Source organism: Halictus rubicundus, chromosome 5 (genome assembly GCF_050948215.1).
Source record: "Halictus rubicundus isolate RS-2024b chromosome 5, iyHalRubi1_principal, whole genome shotgun sequence".
Classification (NCBI taxonomy): Eukaryota; Metazoa; Arthropoda; class Insecta; order Hymenoptera; family Halictidae; genus Halictus; species Halictus rubicundus.
Genome location: NC_135153.1, coordinates 10,876,999 through 10,895,782, shown reverse-complemented (window position 1 = coordinate 10,895,782; position 18,784 = coordinate 10,876,999). Strand labels below are relative to the sequence as shown.

The 18,784-nt window shown below is 43.6% G+C and overlaps 4 protein-coding genes and 1 long non-coding RNA gene across 9 annotated transcripts in view; 1 reads left to right on the top strand and 4 right to left on the bottom strand.

Annotated features, from left to right (window-relative positions):
• The first annotated feature begins 48 nt into the window (after positions 1 to 48).
• On the top strand, positions 49 to 1,491 carry Boca (LDLR chaperone boca). Of its 2 annotated transcripts, none has more exons than XM_076788332.1 (6): positions 49 to 196; positions 273 to 522; positions 595 to 669; positions 759 to 919; positions 996 to 1,140; positions 1,227 to 1,491. In XM_076788332.1, exons 2-6 carry the CDS (start codon positions 370 to 372, stop codon positions 1,278 to 1,280), a joined length of 588 nt encoding a protein of 195 aa, XP_076644447.1. In that variant the 5' UTR covers positions 49 to 196; positions 273 to 369; the 3' UTR covers positions 1,281 to 1,491. The 2 variants fall into 2 exon arrangements, with proteins under 2 accessions (XP_076644447.1, XP_076644448.1); XM_076788333.1 differs by having other exon boundaries at positions 50 to 196; positions 277 to 522.
• On the bottom strand, positions 1,448 to 2,322 carry LOC143354328 (mitotic-spindle organizing protein 1). Its single transcript, XM_076788334.1, has 2 exons — positions 2,071 to 2,322; positions 1,448 to 1,963 (listed from the first exon to the last, which is right to left on the bottom strand). Exons 1-2 carry the CDS (start codon positions 2,085 to 2,087, stop codon positions 1,729 to 1,731), a joined length of 252 nt encoding a protein of 83 aa, XP_076644449.1. The 5' UTR covers positions 2,088 to 2,322; the 3' UTR covers positions 1,448 to 1,728.
• A 664-nt stretch (positions 2,323 to 2,986) lies between these two features.
• On the bottom strand, positions 2,987 to 7,500 carry LOC143354650 (uncharacterized). Of its 3 annotated transcripts, none has more exons than XM_076788907.1 (9): positions 6,667 to 7,500; positions 6,303 to 6,419; positions 6,129 to 6,246; positions 5,788 to 6,028; positions 4,941 to 5,060; positions 4,035 to 4,125; positions 3,814 to 3,959; positions 3,504 to 3,636; positions 2,987 to 3,146 (listed from the first exon to the last, which is right to left on the bottom strand). In XM_076788907.1, exons 1-9 carry the CDS (start codon positions 6,805 to 6,807, stop codon positions 3,087 to 3,089), a joined length of 1,167 nt encoding a protein of 388 aa, XP_076645022.1. In that variant the 5' UTR covers positions 6,808 to 7,500; the 3' UTR covers positions 2,987 to 3,086. The 3 variants fall into 3 exon arrangements, with proteins under 3 accessions (XP_076645022.1, XP_076645023.1, XP_076645025.1); XM_076788908.1 differs by having other exon boundaries at positions 3,504 to 3,576; XM_076788910.1 differs by having other exon boundaries at positions 5,914 to 6,028.
• A 2,306-nt stretch (positions 7,501 to 9,806) lies between these two features.
• Positions 9,807 to 11,285, bottom strand: LOC143354649 (uncharacterized). The gene is made up of 2 exons (XR_013082357.1): positions 10,526 to 11,285; positions 9,807 to 10,474 (listed from the first exon to the last, which is right to left on the bottom strand). It is a non-coding gene; the product is annotated as an uncharacterized LOC143354649 (long non-coding RNA).
• A 53-nt stretch (positions 11,286 to 11,338) lies between these two features.
• Positions 11,339 to 18,784, bottom strand: part of LOC143354319 (A-type potassium channel modulatory protein KCNIP1) — a 41,126-nt gene continuing 33,680 nt past the window's right edge. Inside the window, exons 7-8 of one of the 2 annotated variants that reach the window (XM_076788321.1) lie at positions 18,009 to 18,702; positions 11,339 to 17,926 (exon numbers count right to left, since the gene is read on the bottom strand). The gene's annotated coding sequence lies outside the window, so the exon portion shown is untranslated. Of the gene's footprint in view, positions 18,703 to 18,784 lie in introns of both variants that reach the window. The other variant, XM_076788320.1, reaches the window with a different exon arrangement.

Sequence of the window (18,784 nt, the reverse complement as noted above, 5' to 3'; positions counted from 1 at the left end):
TTCTATCAACATTTTTTACTGGTATAGTCAGAGCAGAATTCACCAAACAGCCTATAGAATAAATTAGATGACTAGATAGTCAAGGGAATCTTTGATAACATCGCCGACAAAAGAAATGTCCTCTCTGACAGAAGTCTGTAGTTCCGAAGCCATGTTCGCGATGTAAAACTTGTTTACGCATGCGCTATCTACATATGTAAACCGCCATGTGTAAATTGTAGAATAATTTGTAAATATATTTTCCACCGAGTAAATCATTCTATACGATTTAGTAAGGAGCTCGATGGTTATCTGCGTACGTTGACATTGAGGGATCGTGATAAAGAAAGTTGAGTGTTGCCCGCCAGAAGATTACTGTACGGTTTAAATATGAAGCGAGAAGTTATAATTTATAGCATATTTCTTGCGTTTTACGTGACTGCTGCTAACGATGCTAAGCCAGGAAAAAAGAAATCATGGAAAGAAAAAGATATACGCGATATGACTGACGAAGATTTAGAGCATTTATTAGACCAGTGGGAGGTTTGTTTTTCTTCGATAATTAGACATGTAGCCCTAAACAATTTCATTTAATATATCATACTTGCATCTTAGGAAAACGAAGAACCTTTAGAACCGGATGAATTACCAGAGCATCTTAGACCAAGCCCAAAGATCGATATATCGCAGGTACAGCAAGAAAGGAAAATCTCATTTTTTGTTGACTTCTCACTTCTATTATACCAATAGTCTTGTTTTATTATTATTACGCTATGCAGCTCGATATGAAAAATCCTGACAATGTTCTCAAAATGACCAAAAGGGGCAAAGGTGTAATGATGTTTGTTGATGTCAACGAGGATGTTTCAGCGGAAGAAGCTGATGTAATAATGAAGATCTGGCAAACCAGTTTGCAAAATAATCATATTATCGCCGAAAGGTAGACTGGGTTTCTATAGTTTTTGGACATGTTGATTTAGCTACATCAGTTTCATGTTAAATTATTCTATTTACAGATATTCTATAGATCTTAAAAGGTCAGTGTTTCTGTTTCGTGAAGGATCTCAGGCAGTAGATGCAAAGAATTATTTATTGCAGCAACCGGAACTGTCTCATGTTACATTAGAAGGACAAATCTATTACAGAGATCAAAACAAGCAGGTAACCATGTAATACGGGTTATGTATACAGAACAGAACGGTGTACAGAATTTAATTAAAATTAATAAAATTGATGCATCTTTGCAGAGTGCAGGGGCAAAGAAAATAAATAAAAACAAGACCAAGAATGAAGAATTATAATTTTTTGATATTTATTTCTCAGGAATCTTAAATATTATGTTTCTATATTTTTATAAATGTATATACTTACATATAAGCCAATTCTGTATAAAATAACTTTAGATAATGTATCTCCATTTTTGAGAATAGATTTACAATTAAAATTATTTTCATCTATATTTTGTGTAAATTCTACTTAATACATCATAAATATATTCAACGCTCATGGCAATCTGATACCACTTTTACTTCAGTTATCCTTCAATATTCAAATGCATTTTAAATACCAACAATGAAAGAAACAATCAACAATGCTACCTCCATTAAAACGATTCAACAGTGTTTCATTATAAAACAGAAATTTCTATATGATATATTTAAGAAGTGTGCGCCAACAAATCTGTTCTATCGATATGAAAACCAAAACTTAACTATCCATTTATTTAGAAAAATTCAATGGTAGGAAGATTTAAGTGGGTGGATTATTCATAGCATTCACTTCTCTTTGTAGTTCTTTCACCACAGTTGCAAGTGCGTACGGATTCACTCCGTTTTCACATAATCTAATACATATGCCTAACGTAGTCGGGTCCAGGTTCGTGTTTAATAACTTCGAGATTTGGTAGAGCGTTTGGAATGTTTTTCGAGCAGCGTTTATTTGATGATGTACAGGTTCCGGCATGTTAGCTCGATTCCGTTCCTTTCTAAAAATTAAAGCAACAAATACATAGAATCATTTTAGCCGTTATGTTCCAACATGAAACATCAAAAGAGGTTAAGTTTGTGTACGATTAATTTACAAAATACATACTCTCCTGTGTGAGACATATTTGCGTGTTACTAAAGAACGGCTTCTGGAGAAGAATATTTCTCACGGGTTTCAGAACGGTCTTCTATTCGTCATTCTTGTTAAGAATTGGCGCGATTTTTAGGCTCAAAGCCATTGTTTCCATAACAACCAACAAGGTCAAGGACGCATTTTACCGAAACCCTTCCATTCCGACAGCTACATATATGATACGTACTTGCGGGGCAACTAGTTAATACTTTTCGATTTTTAGAATGCCACCCTAATCATTTTCAAAAAGCAGCACATATAACGTAAAGTGGATGCCTTCAGCTTTAATTTAAGTAATCAAAAGTAAATGAACTTTAACGGAAACGTGCTGAAATATTAATTTTTTTTTCAACCGCAAATGTGAAAAGAGCTTGCCACTTTCGTCATAAGAGAGAATGTAAAAACCGGCACGAATTATCATAGTGTCATTCGACGTAGTGACAAAATGTTGAAGCTGTTAGCCAAAATTACCGGCCGATAGTAATTTTCGGAAACCAGTGGCAGCTCCATATAGCGGAAGATATTGGAACTAAAATTGGCTAATGGTTTCAGCGCTTTGCCACTACGTTGAATGGCGCTTTTTTTACATTCGAAGGAGCAGATTCGTGCCGGCTTTTGCATTGTATCTTATGACGAGAGTGGCAAGCTCTTTTTGATTCGCTCTTGAATAAAAATTAATATTTCAGAGCTTTCCCGTTGAAATTCATTAACTTTCGATTACTTAAATTAAATCTGAAGGAATCAACTTTACGATAGGTGTATTGCTATTTGAACATATCCAGAAATGTGTACTTAAAATTTAAGGGTAACAACTGATGGCTCCGCATAGAATGGATAATATCAAAGAGGATATATAATATTTATAATGTGAAAATTTAAAAAGGAAAGTGAACAGGAGAATGAAAGTCATCACAAATGTATTGCGATCACGCTAATTCATTTATTTAATATATTTTCACTATGTGCCAGACGCGATAAGGTCCCCTTCCCTATGGCCGTTGCACCACAGAACGGAGCATCATGAAATAGGACATAGCCGTGTTTGTCAGCTAGAGAGAAGGAACCAGTGATCAGATATTGGCCAGGTTTTCTTGCGCATGCGCGCCCAAAATAGTAACGTATCTATATTATGAGGAAAAGGTGGGGCAGTGATATTGGCCGAAAAGCACCAAAACAATCTAATAAATACATATATTTCATATGTATACTCCTAAAAAAATTAAAGGATCACCTCTACGAACCCGAAAAATTGGGTCAATTTCAACTGATCATAACTCCGGCAAAAATAGTTGTATCGATATCGTTAGAAAATCATTTGTTTTGCAAGATAAACATTCAAATTAAATTACATTACATTAAATTACAATTAAGAAAACATCAGTTTTGCAATATAAATTAGAAAGTACCACGAAAAAGCATTCCATCGAGGCCACAAAGTAGATCGTAGATACGAAGCTGCAGCGTTTCATACATCTCAGCCTAACGAACAATAATGTCTTTTGCATTGGAAGTGGTGATTCGTACCATTGCGTTGAGTATCTAAAATTATTTTTAGCACGGATATCAGAACATTTTTAAGCACTTGTTAGACATTTAAATTTACAATTCCATTCGGAATTCAAACGATTCAAGGCCATTCTTCGCACCTATTTTTTACAAACACAAACGCAATAGCTATGGCAACAAGTCGACCGAAGAACGTTTCATCGTACTCACGTGCTCATAAATAGCTCGTTGCCTTTGTCTATTATTTTCTGCCCCATGTAATTAATGCAGCACAGGTAAAATACACTACAGCAGACCACTATGAAAGGGTTGAGCATCTTTTGCGTTATTTTCTTCAACGGTAGGTATACGGCCACCTAATGATCATCGATAATTCACGATGATCGCGATCGTCTAGTTCTACTGGGAGAATGAGAATATGTACCACTCACCATGTACAGATTTGTGGTCAGTGCAGCCACACCGACAAAAACCATATAGAAATAATGCTTCGAGAACGATTTGTTCATATATTTGATGAGCCTTCAACATTTAAAAGTTCGTTAAATTGACTGTCAACCGGTGCCCTCGGGCACGGAAAAGTGTCCGTACACCGGCGCGCGTTGTGTCAAATGAAAATGTTATGCTCTTTATAGTTCTCTCTAGCAAGCATACGCAACAAGATTGTCCACCGTCGAAACTCGAACAGACGGCAAACCGTGCTCATGCTTGCTCGAGAGCAGTCCCGTTCAGCTATCGCCCGTGCGGGCAGAGAATTTAGTTCCCCGGACCATAGTCGTCAGATGGGGAAAGGAGGGGGTGGGGGAAGCACGAATCGAGGGGAAAAAGTTACCCTTTCTCTGCCAGTACCAGGTTAGTCACGTGACCGGGCCGTGGCGGAAGCGTGGGGGAATAGCGCGGCAGAAGGGGAAATTAGAGTGGGGGAACAAGTCTTGATCTGGCGACCATGCCTCGGGCATAAGCGACTTGGCGGGCTACGAACCACGCCTCCTTTCGATGGTTCAGCCTATGACAATATTTCTCCTGCTTACGTCACATTACCCTCAGCTACGCCCGCGGGCATTGGCGGGTGTCAGTGTCGGCGGATCAAGACTCGTGCCCCCACTCTAATTTCCCCTTCTATCGCGATATTTCTCACGCTTCCATCGTGGTCCGGTCACGTGACGCGTTTCGTTTCTGTCGTGCATACTCCGGTACTGATAGACTACTATCATACTAATAAAGAGGGTAACTTTTTCCCCCCATGGGACGGCACTGGCGAACGCCCTAGTCCGCCGCAAGGCTTGCTGAACGGGACTGCTCGACAGAATTATTTGGAAAGTAATCGTGATACCGACTCGAGCAGCCTTTGATGCAGTTTCAATGCTGCTGTCAATTGTTTCCGAACTGACGGCGAGTATTTGTTGCCATTCCGCGCGTTCAGAACGCTACTTGCTACGGTTTTGGCCAACCGATCCCTGAAAAATATGCAACCGAATCAATGCTCGTCGACTATTATTCTTTATTTATACAGGGTGTTCGACTACAGGCGGGGAAAATTTAAGGGGCGGTTCTCCATGATAATATAAAACGAAAATGAACAATAAAAAAATTTCGATTTCGGCATCGTTTTTCAGTTATTAACAATTCAAAATCCGCCTAAACTGCGGCAACCCTACCAACAGAGGTGTACGATGCGTACGTCATAGAGGCGCGAGGAATCCTTGCACTTGCGAGGATTTCATTCAATATTTATGGACACAATGGATATATGGAAACTAATTAAAATTACACATGTGAGTCTGATTATAAATTGAAAAGGCATCGATCCCTTCTACTCGATAATTCCGCAGGGCGGATAATAAAAATGCCCTTCTGGATTTTAACGATTAGGCAGGTTCAATGTCGTATAACGATTAATTTGTAAATCCTTAAAACATTTTCACCGCGCAGGAGCTACAAATGAGAACCAAGGTAAGCATGTATGTATGTTTTGTCGCGCGCCTCTATGACATATACAACGGACACCTCTGTTGGTTGGGTTGCCGCATTTTAGGCGGATATTTTAATTGTTAATAACGAAAAGACGAAGCAGAAATCGCAATTTTTTATGCTTCATTTTCATCTTATAGGGGACCACTCCTTAAATTTTCTTCCACCTGTAGTCGAACACCCTGTATGTGTACGTATAGATGCGAATACTACCTGACGATTCGAAACACACCGCACAGGTGAAACATGCATATGACGGTCGCAGATTCGACGGCCACCAGCGTGCTAGTGCCTACGATCACTTGAACGTCGATGTACAGAAGGATCCAGAGCGCGTACCGATCGTGATCGTATTCATCATGGAGCGGTATTTGCAAGGGTCGCGTCTTGTTCGTCCACGCCATCCAAACGAACGGATACGCGACAAATAATGCCACCAGTGTAGAAAAGATTCCTGTTATTTATCAAAATTTTCATCTTTTCGTTTATTCGCTTCAACGTCGCTATTGTTAACTTCCTGCCCTCGTTACGTCTATTTCGTTCTAAGCGCTTACCAATCATGAACAGATTCAGGACTTTTCCTCGATTCGCGTACTTCATTACGATTTCCAGCTCTCCCTCGTTGGTGAACGACTTCCAGTCGTCCTCGATGTAGTCAAACACGTGTCTCACCTACGGGATAGAGATTATTGTTGCGAAACGAAAACGAACTACCACTGGAAAGTTACCTTTTCCATGTTGAAATAATAGCCGTGAAACTTCGACACATACGCAACCGGCAATACGAGGATACTGAGGACCATGAGAGACTCGGTCGTGTGGTCGCAACGCGCAAGCGGTAGTAACTGGAATTTTTCGGAATTTGTTAAAACTGCGACAGTATCTCGACGGCACAGCTACGAGTGTACACTGAATTGCAGCGAACAGTGTGATCGTGATTTGAAACGATTAACCCCTTGCGGTCCTATGCACAGCGTGCTCAAACAGCGATTTTATCGTAGCAGAACGAATTGCATGTTTCGACCGGATGTCGATGGTTGCGAGCCGCAAAGGGTTAAAGGTTCGGTAAATTCCAGGAAAATCAGACAAGACCTGACAGATTACGCCAGATATCAGGATAAAGTACACGCAGAGAGACCGGAGGCGATGGCGTTTGTAAGTGTACGGCCACAGGCCCAGGGAAATGCACACGAGGCGAGGGAACTTGCAGAACTGGCTCTCGGTGAAATTCATTTCGATTCCACAGATTGAAAAAACAGAACGACGCGAAGAAGGGAGGCGCCGCTTCGCGTTTCCGGTGTCCCGCGGCGTTTTCTCTCCACCGTGTTATTTTCCCTTGACATTTTTTGATTACCGGCCCCCCCGTCCAGGTGTTCGGGTAACACCGCATAAAGTTGAGTCACCCTTTTTCAAATCGGAAAACAATTTGCGGCGAACGGCTTGGCGGAGAGCTTTTCTTTTTTTTTTTCTCGTGGGAACGCGAACCTGCGGAATCAATTTAATACTGGAGAAATTCGCGCGGAACTGTTTGAGAATTTTGTTGAAAAAGAGTGCGGAAACAGCGCAGGCGTGCTCGCGAGGCGATAGACCGTCGATCGATCTCGTTTATCGACGATTCTTGCCATTGTTTCTACGGCTTTCGAGACGAACGGACGTCTTCGGTCGCGCCGCCGCGTCGGCCAAGGACGAAGGAGAAATAGGAAACGGGGAAGAGTAATTTGTTTCCATACGTCGACGGGATCTCAGGTAAGACCGCATATCCGAATTCATACCTGGCAAGCTGACAAAACAAACTTGAATTTATGGCAGAGAGTTTACGCGCGTAGTCTTCTCGCTTGCCGTTTACCACACGAATGTAAATACCTACCGAAGTATTGCGACATTTTTCAACACTGTACAGCGTCTCTGTTCGACGAATAGTATTACAGACTAGTACAGTCACGTTTAGCTATCGCCCGTGCGGGCAGAGAATTTGGTTCCCCGGGCATAAGAGATTTGGCGGGCAACAAACCACGCCTCCTTTCGATGGTTCCGCCCACAGGTGCCAAACGAGAGGCCCACGGGCCGCACGAGGCCAGTGCGGCCACTTATCCGGTGCGAAGCATAGTGGGCCATTCTAGCAATGTAGCTATACTAAATTAATAACTTTTTACTGGTTAACCCTTTCGCTTCGAGCGCCGGATATATCCGGCATCTATATGAGTGTATATAAGTAATTAATATAATATTGTATAAATCTTTTCATTTTAAAAATATAAAGAATACGTGCTATATTGGAGCAATAATTGTTTTATTAAGCATAGTAATTATTTAAGACTTAGAAGAACGTAAAAAACCACGCGCATTGTGCACATTTCTGGCGCATGCTTCCGTTCGGTGACGGCACTTCGGCGGACTGGACTGCCGAAGCGAAAGGGTTAAAGTTGTTTATTTGCAAACAATTTTTTAATATTCTTCTAATATCCGTACTGACCTTTGTATGGATGAAAAAATTATCAATTGTCAGTTTCGTCAGATGAATCGCGTGAATCACTGGAATCTGATGGTGAATTTATTATTACAAAACGAACAGTATTATAAGAAAACCGATCATGATGTGTTCCAGAGAAACATTGCTCGGACACGTTATTTATAAACTTGTTTTTCTAAAAAACGCGCAAATATGCGCAGTTAATACCTTGTCCTACAACAACGAGTGAGACTCGTGGTAAGAAATTTGTTCAAAAAACAATAACCACGAGCCGGACCCGTGGTACCTCGTTCGGACCAAACGTAAACAACATCAGTCAGGCCCGCGATATTGTACATACCGCGTATACTGCGGGTATAGTAAACAGGTGAATGGCTCGACGCGTGACCGACCTTCTTGTTTATTGTGGCCCGAGCAATCGGGAGTTAGCGGGTAGGACAAGGGGTCAAGTGTTTACAACGTAATCTTATTTAGTCATTACTTGACATGCGACAAGAATTTCATTGAAGAGAGTTGAAGAAAACTTTTAGTCTTCTTAAACTTGAAAACCCGTTATTGCGTCGTATTACGTTAATACTTAAAAAAAACTTCTTTGAAAAAATTTAGTGGTAACTCTTATAGTTTCCAAAAGACATTTGAAAAACGAAGATTGAAAAATATTCATTAACACAAAAGTTATTCACTTTCAAAGAATGAACCAGAAAACCACAATACGAAATTAAACCCCATTTTACAAATAACCGTAAGAGAAATTCGCAAAAAAATTAACGGTATCAGTGGTGGAACCTGTAAATTGTATTATGCCATACAAATTTTTATCAACAGGAACAATTTATATTTTTAAAAAGTTAAGCTGTACAGTGCGACGCACAGTGGGCAATTTGGACAAAATCGGATTCAAAATCAAGGAACTTTCGATAGGAATGAGGTAGAGCGATGAAATTTTTTTTAAATGAAAGCTGCAACTTTGTAGAGTGTGGGAAAAATAGGGAGATTATTACCATCCAGTCATTTCAACGAAAAAATGATTTCATTAGTTTTTGTCACAAAAATCTATTTTTTGCAAAATCCCGAGGTCGTAGACAAATTTTGAGATCAGATTTGAAATTAGCGTGAAAAAATCTATGGGAAATGATGTATAGCATGTTAAAAAAAAATTTTTTCCGCGCGTGGTATTCGAAAAACTAAAATTTTCTTGAATTTGGTCGCTCACCGCGGTGGTGTGGGTAGTTTCAGTGACTCCAAATCGTAAGGTTGGCACTGACTCGTAACGAGAATTCACTGTACTTCGATTTTTCCTTCGTTAGGAGGCCCACGATCGCTGCACCGGCAGGTTACTCACCACTACTACGTATTCATGTACATGTTCATGCCGAAGGAAAAGACGGAGTGGACATGGTGGAAAGCAGCCATATCCGTTCCGCGAGCCATCGTTGAGCAGGCCTGCCCGCGGGCATCGGCGGGCGCCCTTGCTCGTCGCCAGGCTTGCCGAACGGAACTGGACTAGAAAAAAGTATTCGAATTTCGATCGTTAAGGTCGAGAGAATTTTCGATCATTTCCCTTTCCGTTTTATCGTCGACTTGTTTCGAGAAGCTGGGAAATAAAGCGGCGCTATTATACGTTGCACTTTCGGCGCGGCGCTTTTGTGCAAATCTCGTCGAGTGGATGCACAGGTTGTTTGGTACTCGTTGTTTTGTTCTCGCTCCTCTCGGTGCGTTGAGAGCGTCAAGCGGCAGAGGATGATGAAATCACACGGACGGATAACAGTAACGATATATTTCTCTTTTATTCGCCTGAATTTACAATTCAGCTGCCGCGAGATACAAGTTGTCGACGCGAGTCGAGGCGAGCATCTGGCCTAAAGATACAATTTCCGCTGGGCGAATACGCGTTCTCGTCGGTACCGATCCATCGATCCAACGATCCAACGAGCAGGGATCACGACAATATGGATGTGGTGATGGCGATGACGATTGGGACTGCGATTGCGATTGCGATTGCGATTCGAATGCTGGTGCAAGCCGGTCGGAGGAAAAATCTAGTGCCTCTGCTTTGCTATCTTGTATGTTGATCGATTTCGTTCGAAAACAAAATCAATCGGCGATAAAACAAAGGCTGTTGCCCGCTTAACAATTTACCTACCGGAAGCCTGTTAGTAGGATTTCCGAAAGAAACAAAGTATTAAAAGAAAGCTTATAATCCCAAACGAAATTAATAGATTATTGGGGATGACTTGTTAGTTTACAATTAAAATTGCTGTCACTCTTGAAGGATCGAGTAAATGGACCACAGACTTCCAAAAATTATGAAATAATCGCCGATAGGTAATGTGTTAACAGCACCGCGCATGAACGACGCCGGACCAACGTCAACGCGTTTATCATACGTCAGGGGCACGGTAGGGGCCCCTCAAACGCCTGTTTCTCCCACTAAGCTCTCTTCACTGGTGTCTCGCGTCTTTGTTGTCCCACGGTAACGACGCTTACTGGAAGGGGACAATGGGTGCTAAGGTGGGGATGGTCTTGTCTTCAAGACAAAAATGCCCATCCCTGTTGCATGTAGTTGAAATTTCGATGCGTCCGTCTCCCCGTAACTTGTTCTCCCTTTTCATAGCAACGAATACGTTGATGTTGTCCATGCGAGGTGCTGTTTAGCAACAGCCTTTTAACAAGAGAGGGAACAAAATGGAGGAACGAACCCGTGGTTCTCGTCGCCCGGGCTATTTCCTATCGATCGATCGTTATCGGACCGTGAACGGGATAGTTTACCCGCAGTTCGGAGATCGCACGGCGAATTACGCTCGACGAAAGGCGGATCTCTCGATCGCATGGAGAAAGGTGCAGTCGCGAGGACGAGTCTTACGAAGATTGTACGGTGAGCTATATTTGGTCGACGAATCGCGTGCGGGAAAACAATTCGGAATTTGAAACGGTTGGTTTGTTCGCTTGTGTTCTAGCGCAAGCACGATTACGATTAGGTGAACGCGAACGTGGCTGGCAATGAGTTTCGCGTGCAGAACGTTCCGTTTCGGCGGCTCGAGATATTATACAATTTTGGCAGTACGGGACTCGATTAACTGTGTACACTCTTCTGTGCAGAGCATTAGACGCGTTGGATCGGCGAGGCATTCGACCGGAAATCGACCTGGAAGCAGCGATTTCTTTTTAAATAAATGACTGATGGGGATGTTTGGAGAACATTCCAAAGGAGGCAAATTTGAAATAAAAATTTTATCCACCCCCCCCCTCCCCACGACCCACAGGAGGCCGGCAAAGTTCGAGGACAAAAGTGAGAACGTGAAATTGTCTTTTTTTCACATGATTTTTCCAATATGCAAGTGCAATTTAAAAGAAAACTATTAGAAATGGCTGAGTTGGGTTTAGACGATACGAAAGCTTACATCTAGGATTTAAAACGATGTTAAAACAAGTAATTGTTATTACATTTTGAAAATTATAGTTTTTTCAAGAGAGCAAGAGTTTTTCGCCTAAATTTGAACTTTAAGTGTGCATATGTTAGCCGGAACCTAATAGAACCTTGCTTCGTGTCCAAACTTGAACTTTGCCGGTCGAATACCTCGACGACAGACCGTATCCGCACTTGTGCACGGTCTGCACAGTACGGCACGCAGAGACGATTGCTCCCTAATCGCTAAGGTTTCGTCATAAAAAAGTGCCTCTAAGCTTAACAATTCGTATCGCACCTGGTGGCTACTGTCGTACTATGGCTACCCGACAGACACACATTCCGCGAACGCTACTCGACTATCGTAACAAAGTTTTTGATTCGTTCTTCCTCTCGCGCGCACTCCCTCCGACGATCGTTGAAGCGTTTCGAATGTAACTGTACAGTCAAACCTGTTTTTGTGCGGTAGATAGGAACCGCATAAAAGAAACCGCACAAAAAAAAATATTCGGAAGCTTCATAAATAGTTAATAATTTTTTATAATATATTAAAGAAAATTTGTTTTTATGCGGTGGAGAGAGATCGCATAAAAGAAAATCTAACTTAGAAAATCTGTCAAAGATTTACGAAATAGCGAGAAAGTGCTTCCCAAACAAGATAAATAATTAAATTACACATGGAAACATTTTTAAAAAATTGAATTTCTCATTCTAAACATGGAGAAATTTTCGAAATGCACATAATTCAATACTACTCGTCGTAGTATCCAAAACGCGCATCTTCTTGTGATGTACCGGTTCAAAATCGCGTTCGTCACATGAAGATATTATAGTTGATTTATTTGTTGTTAACGTGAAGTCAGTGATAAGTTTTTGCGACGACGGTCGTTTGATCAGCTGCTTGTAAATGTCACGATAGCCAGATATACACGATCGAAGCTCGTTTTGGAATTTCAAACTCCTTTCGGAATTGTTATCTATTTTAAGAAAATGCTTTTCCAATTTTTTTACGAAGCTGGATTCCTACAGGGGATCCCCATTACAAGGGTGTCATAATGTCAACACCGTTGGCATTCATATGCCGCATAAAAGAAAATCGCACAAAATAAAATTCGCAGAGAAAAGGACCGCACAAAAGCAGGTTTGACTGTACTCTGATACGCACCTGTGCGCTGTACGCTGTGTGCTGTATGCTGTATGCTGTATGCTGTATGTCGTGTGCTGTTGCGTTCACCGGTCTGTTCGCCGGGATCTCAGCGAGATCGAGAGCTTTCCGGGTCCGATCTACGCGCTCGATTGATCGCGACGCAACAAACGGAATCGACTCGGATTCGGACTCGGATTCGGATCCGACAGCGAAACGAATTCGATGTGGAAGTTACGTTTTACAGGTCTGGCTCTAGAGTCCGATTTAATTACGATCTACGGGAACCTCTAACGTTCGCTCAATTGACTAGGTTCCTTTTCTCGTTTCTCTCGTTACAAGCTACGTGCGCGCTCGCTTCTAGGTATACCGACAAAAGAAGTATACTCGTTACGCTAAGCTCGGCCCGGAAACTGATCGGTGGGGGGGGGGGGGGGGGGGAGAACCCCGTTTAGACTTCCGGAACGAGCACGAATTTTTACTAGCCTACACGCGGCCGGTTGGCACGCGTATTTGATTTCTAGACACGCTGGATGGGTAGGGGCACGCTGGTACTTGAAGGTCCAAGGCTGAAACTTATCGCTAGAGACCTCGAGAGTTGGATGTTCCGATCTCGAACGACCAACAAGCACGCACGATATACGATATGTATTCTAAATTACCGATTACTGTATCAGCGCGATCTTTTCATGCGGATGCGGATGCGGATCTTGACGCGTCTACGAGAAACAATCGAACGTACAAAATACAATACAACCTATCTACAACCCGAATGAAATGAACGCCTCGTCTCGGTTTCTCCTCCAACAGTTTTGCGAGCTCTCTCGATCGATCAAACGCCCAGACCGATTCGGATTCTCGGATTCCCGCGAGCGAACGTTTTCAAAGCGCGAATCTTACGCGAACATCCTGACGGCCCGCTGTGATTACCCGAGGAACAAAGCTGCGTCGAACGGCTCGCCTACGAAAATATCAATTTTCCATCTCCATTTCTACCTTTCTCTTTTCTCTTTCTCTTCTTTGTTCTACTAACAGCGGCCACTGTTTCTCACGTCCTCTATTTTTCTTCTTTTTGAACAGGGACCGTCTCGCGCGTTTCGTTTCTCCGTGCCCTCCGCAAGCCAGAAATAACGTGAAACAATGGAACAACAAATTCATCGAAGCCTCTCCGACTCGACTCTGCCAACGTCCTCGCCTTCGTCGCTTCTTTGTTAACCCTTTCGTTACGGCAGTCCGCTCCGCCGGAGAACCACCACTGAACGTGACACCGCGCCAAAAAGTGTGATACAGTGAATTCTCATTACGAGTCACTGCCAACCTTACAATTTGGAGTCACTGGAACTACCCACACCACCGTGGTAAGGGACCTAAGAGCCGTCTCTCGAGCTACGTGCTACATTGTATCGGACAAAGACATTTTCTCAGTCTTCTTGTCACTATCGCTTAGTAGTCATAGGCTTTCATGACTTGTAGACGGATATGACTCTTAGGTTTCCAGCGTGGCCTGCGTATTTCAAATGCGACGCTCGGCGACAACCTCAGATTTCGTCTAAGAGTCAGTCACCAGAACGGCGCAACTGACTCGTAACGAGAATTCACTGTACACAGGTCATCGGGTGGATGCCGACTATAGTCGGCACCCGTACACACAGGTTGTCGCATGGGTACCGACTATAGTCGCAACGAAAGGGTTAATGAACGATCCTTACGACACTGTGCTCTGTTTTTCGGGGCAGAATCAGACCATCGGTCCCCACCCACAATGCGATAACACGTTCCGACTAGAACGGTGCAGTAGCCATATTGTGAACACTCGCATTTAAAACTAATGTAATTTATATTTTATCGAACCGTGAGCGAACACCGATAGTCTGTATCGAGCCTGAAGGGCCCGGGATAGTAACGTGACCTTTTAATTAATAATCTCCATTCACAGCCTTCAGACACAGACTTAAGATACGTCTTGGTCTTGATCCGACGGGTCTTAAGTCTCTGACTAAACTTGTCACATTTTTTCTCCGTATTATCGATATTATGAATTCTGACGCCAGAAACGTGCTTCAAGTTTTTCGCTTTATTTCGCAGAGAATCGAGAAAAAAAAATATAGCTCAATTTGTAGCTGGAGATATTTTCTAGCGCGCGCTGCTCTCGATTTCATCCAGAAAACTCATCCAATGGGATAAAAATTCTTGGATTCCACGGCATGCACATCGTCAATTTTTGACCTACTTCTAACGCTTATATTACCAAATATTTGCATAATCTCCGCAGCTCCTGACCAGCGCACACTAGATTGAACCTTCCTCTTTCGAACGAGCCCTTTACCAGCGACAAAATATTCTTATATAAGGACGAAAACTTGAGGCACGTGAAACCATTTTTTGACGGTAGTGTAGTCACTCTACCTTATCGCGAATCCTGCGAAAACCGGGCCCTTAAATGCGGAGAAGATGAACAATCCTGACAGAGTCGAGTCCGTCGAACGCTTCTCCGTGTTTCTTTCGCTGTGTCGCTCGGGTAGAAAAAGTTTGTAATATAACATTCGTTGTTTCGCCTTCTAGGGTCCTCTTGTTTCTTTTTTTTCCATAGAAAACATATAAAAATTGTGTAACGCTCGATCGAACACGCAACGCGGAACACGAGCTCTCCGGAAGGTCGACGCCTATGGTTTCCCGTTCGGAGGACGGTTTTCCGGTTTCGTCGCGAGTTGCAATTCGGTTCGCCAGGAAATATACAATTCTTGAAAACTGAAACTGTTTCCTCCTCCGGTTTGTTCTTGTTTTCAATTGACTAACGGCGACCGATCTCGGCCACCAGCTCTCGGCTCGTAGGACGCGACTCGAGACTGTCGGATAAGTAAAATGAAAAATCGGAGATTCTTTGGATTTACGCTATCCCGCAGCCTAGTCGTCGCTTGCTACTCGCGTTCCCATTCGCTTTAGGAGCAACGATCAACCCCCCGATTCAGGTCGAACCTTTTCTTTGCCGAATGACCTCTGGTTCGAGAAACGAACGAGAACGCTGTGGAGAATCATCTAACAAGGCTAACGTTTTCCGGTTGACGGATTCGATCGTATCGCGATTCGCGGCCAGCGATGGGAACGATACTCGTCCGACCGACATGACATCTCGACGTGAATATCGAGTGAGAAATTAGTCCAATCAATTTGAATCTCGAATTTCGTTCTCGTTATTGCGGACACCCTGTATAATACGCTTGTCGTTTAACAATAGATTTTCCTGTAGAATCGTTATTAGAATAATTAAAGCACTTCGTTCGGGAAATAGATTTTCGCCGTATTGCTTAGGATTACCTACTTACAATTAGAAGTGAACTCGCCCCGCCTGACTCGATCGTTCGGGGAATCGTGTTGTAATCGTGTTACATCGTAATATAGTAAAATGTAATTGACAGAGATCTGTCCGATTATCTGTCCCATCGTCGGCTAGAGACGCGTGTCGAGAGACCGAGCACACAGAGAAAAACCGGTAGGAATCTGTCCGATAACTATAACCGTGTGTCGCCCTGTGCCATTGAAAATACGAAATAGAAGCTGGTCAAAAAATACCAATGTGTGTCCGGTACGTGTTACTATGACCGTGTTACACACCGCGGAGATTCGTCGTTTCGCGATCACGTTTTGTACGATTATTCCCTAATGATTCGGCTGGATCGCGCGCTAAAGTGAGATCCGAAACATACTTGCTATGGCTACGGGTTGCCATAGGGACACGTGCCTGGCGACCGACTACCAAACGACACCGCCGGTTAACAAACGACAGTGCTACGTTAACAGTCGACACGATACCTCGCTATCCTAAAAAAAAACGACCGCTGTGATTCGGTATTTGCTTGCCTCGAGAAATCGCGGTGAATCTCCGACGATACGCACGAGGTGAGACTCCCCAACGAGCATCGTTTTACGTCGCCTCTTTCGACGAATCCCTCCGCTCGTTGTCGCTCGTTTTCACACGATTATGCATCGGTCGCACGACGGTTGTCTACTCGTGTCACAGGTGGGTCAGCGAAAATCATCCGGTCATCCTAAGGTCTACCTAACGCTAGGGATTCGATAACACCCGAATAATCTCTAAGGAAACTATAATAAAATCGAACGAAAACTATATCCCGGCGCGGTCACGCGTCGAGCGCGCTCGTGTTTACGTTAATTATTGCGATTTGGTGTTCTGATTGCCGGGTGAGCGATAACGGGATCTCCTATTCGACGAGACTAGTCTTTACTCCTAGTTCTAGGTGTACATCGACGGCGCACCGTCAACGCGTCGACGGCCGGCCTCTGTGCGTGTGTGTGTCTGTGTCTTTCGATCTCATCTGGTGGCCGTCGAAGCGTCGACGCCCAGGAGTTTCGTTTGTTTAACGATCGACGTTTAGAAAAGTTGATTCTCGGTACGCTTACGCCTACGGATATTCCCTAGAAAGTCGGGGCCCCCTGGTGCAAGGCCTTTCGTCGATAACGGAACACACTGTTCTCGTCTACCAGCGGTCGACGAAAACGACGACCGACGACGACTTCCCGTGATCAACATGCGGAACGATTGTCGTTGAGAGAAAAGCGAATCGTTTCGGCTACGGTAGGTTCTCGCTCGTTGCACTGCCGGTTAAATGTCCGTTCTTTGCATTTTGTTCGTACAGGAATGGACCTTAACGAAAATGACCATTTTTGCGCCACGATTTTTTCTTTATGTTGTTATATGTACACATTAATCGCGGCTTCGATTCAACGGTTGGGGAAGTTATGTGTGGCAAATCTTATGCGATTAACGCTAGGTTTACGGAGCACTAAAAATGACTATTTTACATTACTTTATAGAAATAACATGAATGTATCTGTCAAAGTTTGTAACCATTTTTTTAATAATATGTACCCAAAGAAATCAATTTGTTAAATAATTGCTCATGGATGCATTTTTACAATCTCAATATTCCCAATTTAAAAGTATTAGAATCATCCGTCATTTTGTCGGGTCCCGTAAATCTAGTGTTAATTGAACATCTCGGACATTGCCTGAAATAACGGACCCGTTCTTGTGCAACGAGCGAGTACCTGCTGTGACTCGTGCAGCGGCGACGAGAGACGGTTCTACGCCCCTGTAACTCGATCACCCTGTATACAACGGTGTTGGGGGAGAGGTTCCGCGCCCCTGTGAGTCGATTACCCCGTATACAACGGTGTTGGTGCGATTCTGCGCCCCTGGAGGTTGATTATCCCGTATCCAGCGGCGCCGGGTCGGTTCTATGCGCTGCCTGTTGGTGTTGGTGGATTACCCCGTATACCGATTTTTACTTCTTACGTCGCAACGGCGAAACCTCTACCGATGAAAATGAAAATAGCACCGAATTCGACGTACAACAGCAGCGACTTTGTGAAATCTCCGAAGGATTCTAACTTACCGACGCGACGCGAGCACGCCAGTGCATACGCGCCCCGGTATGCCGGGATGCTATCAACAGGCGGGGCGTGTAATCGACTCGGTTCCGCCAATCGGAATCTACCGTGCTGGGCTTAACGCGTTGGATCCGAGGGTGAAAGATTCATCGTTACAAAGAGAATAGACCCGCTACCTTCGGACGCACTCGGTCGATTAGAGTTTCCCGCGGATTACTTTGTTTCGTGGCTTTGTTTCGACCAAATGAAATATTCTCCCCACAGGGCTTTGGCGTGCAATTCGCGCGTTGAGACGGACGTTTTCCCCTGTCGAGTCCTCGAGTACACGGTAGATTTTATTTCGGCGACTTTGTGGAACACGATGGAACATTCGACGTCCCTCATGGACGTTCTTTAATTTCCTTGTTTCTCGATCCACCCGGTAACGATCGTCACCGTTGCTCTCGTAGTTTCGCTTCGGCGGTGGATCGCATTCTTCGGCGATCGACGGTTCGTTATTGCAGAGTATACTTTGGCTCCGAGGCAGTTCCGGATCGGTTGGCTCGCGCCACGAGGCGAAGCGGTTCCTCCTTCCGTTGATTCTCGCCGAGTTCTCGAACCCGAATAACATTTGTTAGCCCGCTCGACGGGCCAGCGCGCGACAATCCCCTCGTCGTCCATGGAAACTGTGGGAGCTTCGTCGTAAATCCTGGTCGTACCCTGGAAACGAGTACAGTTGTTGGTCGAATCGAAAACGAAATTCTCCGTAGAAGAATAAGAGAAACGCGGGTCGCAAGGCTAA

Bases quoted from the DNA above. Each gene is read 5' to 3' on its own strand.
- Boca (XM_076788332.1), top strand. From the start codon at position 370: ATGAAGCGAGAAGTTATAATTTATAGCATATTTCTTGCGTTTTACGTG. The intron at 670-758 runs GTACAGCAAGAA...TACGCTATGCAG, and splicing joins CAAAGATCGATATATCGCAG to CTCGATATGAAAAATCCTGA. The intron at 920-995 runs GTAGACTGGGTT...TTCTATTTACAG, and splicing joins AATCATATTATCGCCGAAAG to ATATTCTATAGATCTTAAAA.
- LOC143354650 (XM_076788907.1), bottom strand. From the start codon at position 6,807: ATGAATTTCACCGAGAGCCAGTTCTGCAAGTTCCCTCGCCTCGTGTGC. The intron at 5,061-5,787 runs GTAGTATTCGCA...CATATTTTTCAG, and splicing joins GGTGTGTTTCGAATCGTCAG to GGATCGGTTGGCCAAAACCG. The intron at 3,147-3,503 runs GTACTTTCTAAT...CCTTCTCTCTAG, and splicing joins CGATGGAATGCTTTTTCGTG to CTGACAAACACGGCTATGTC.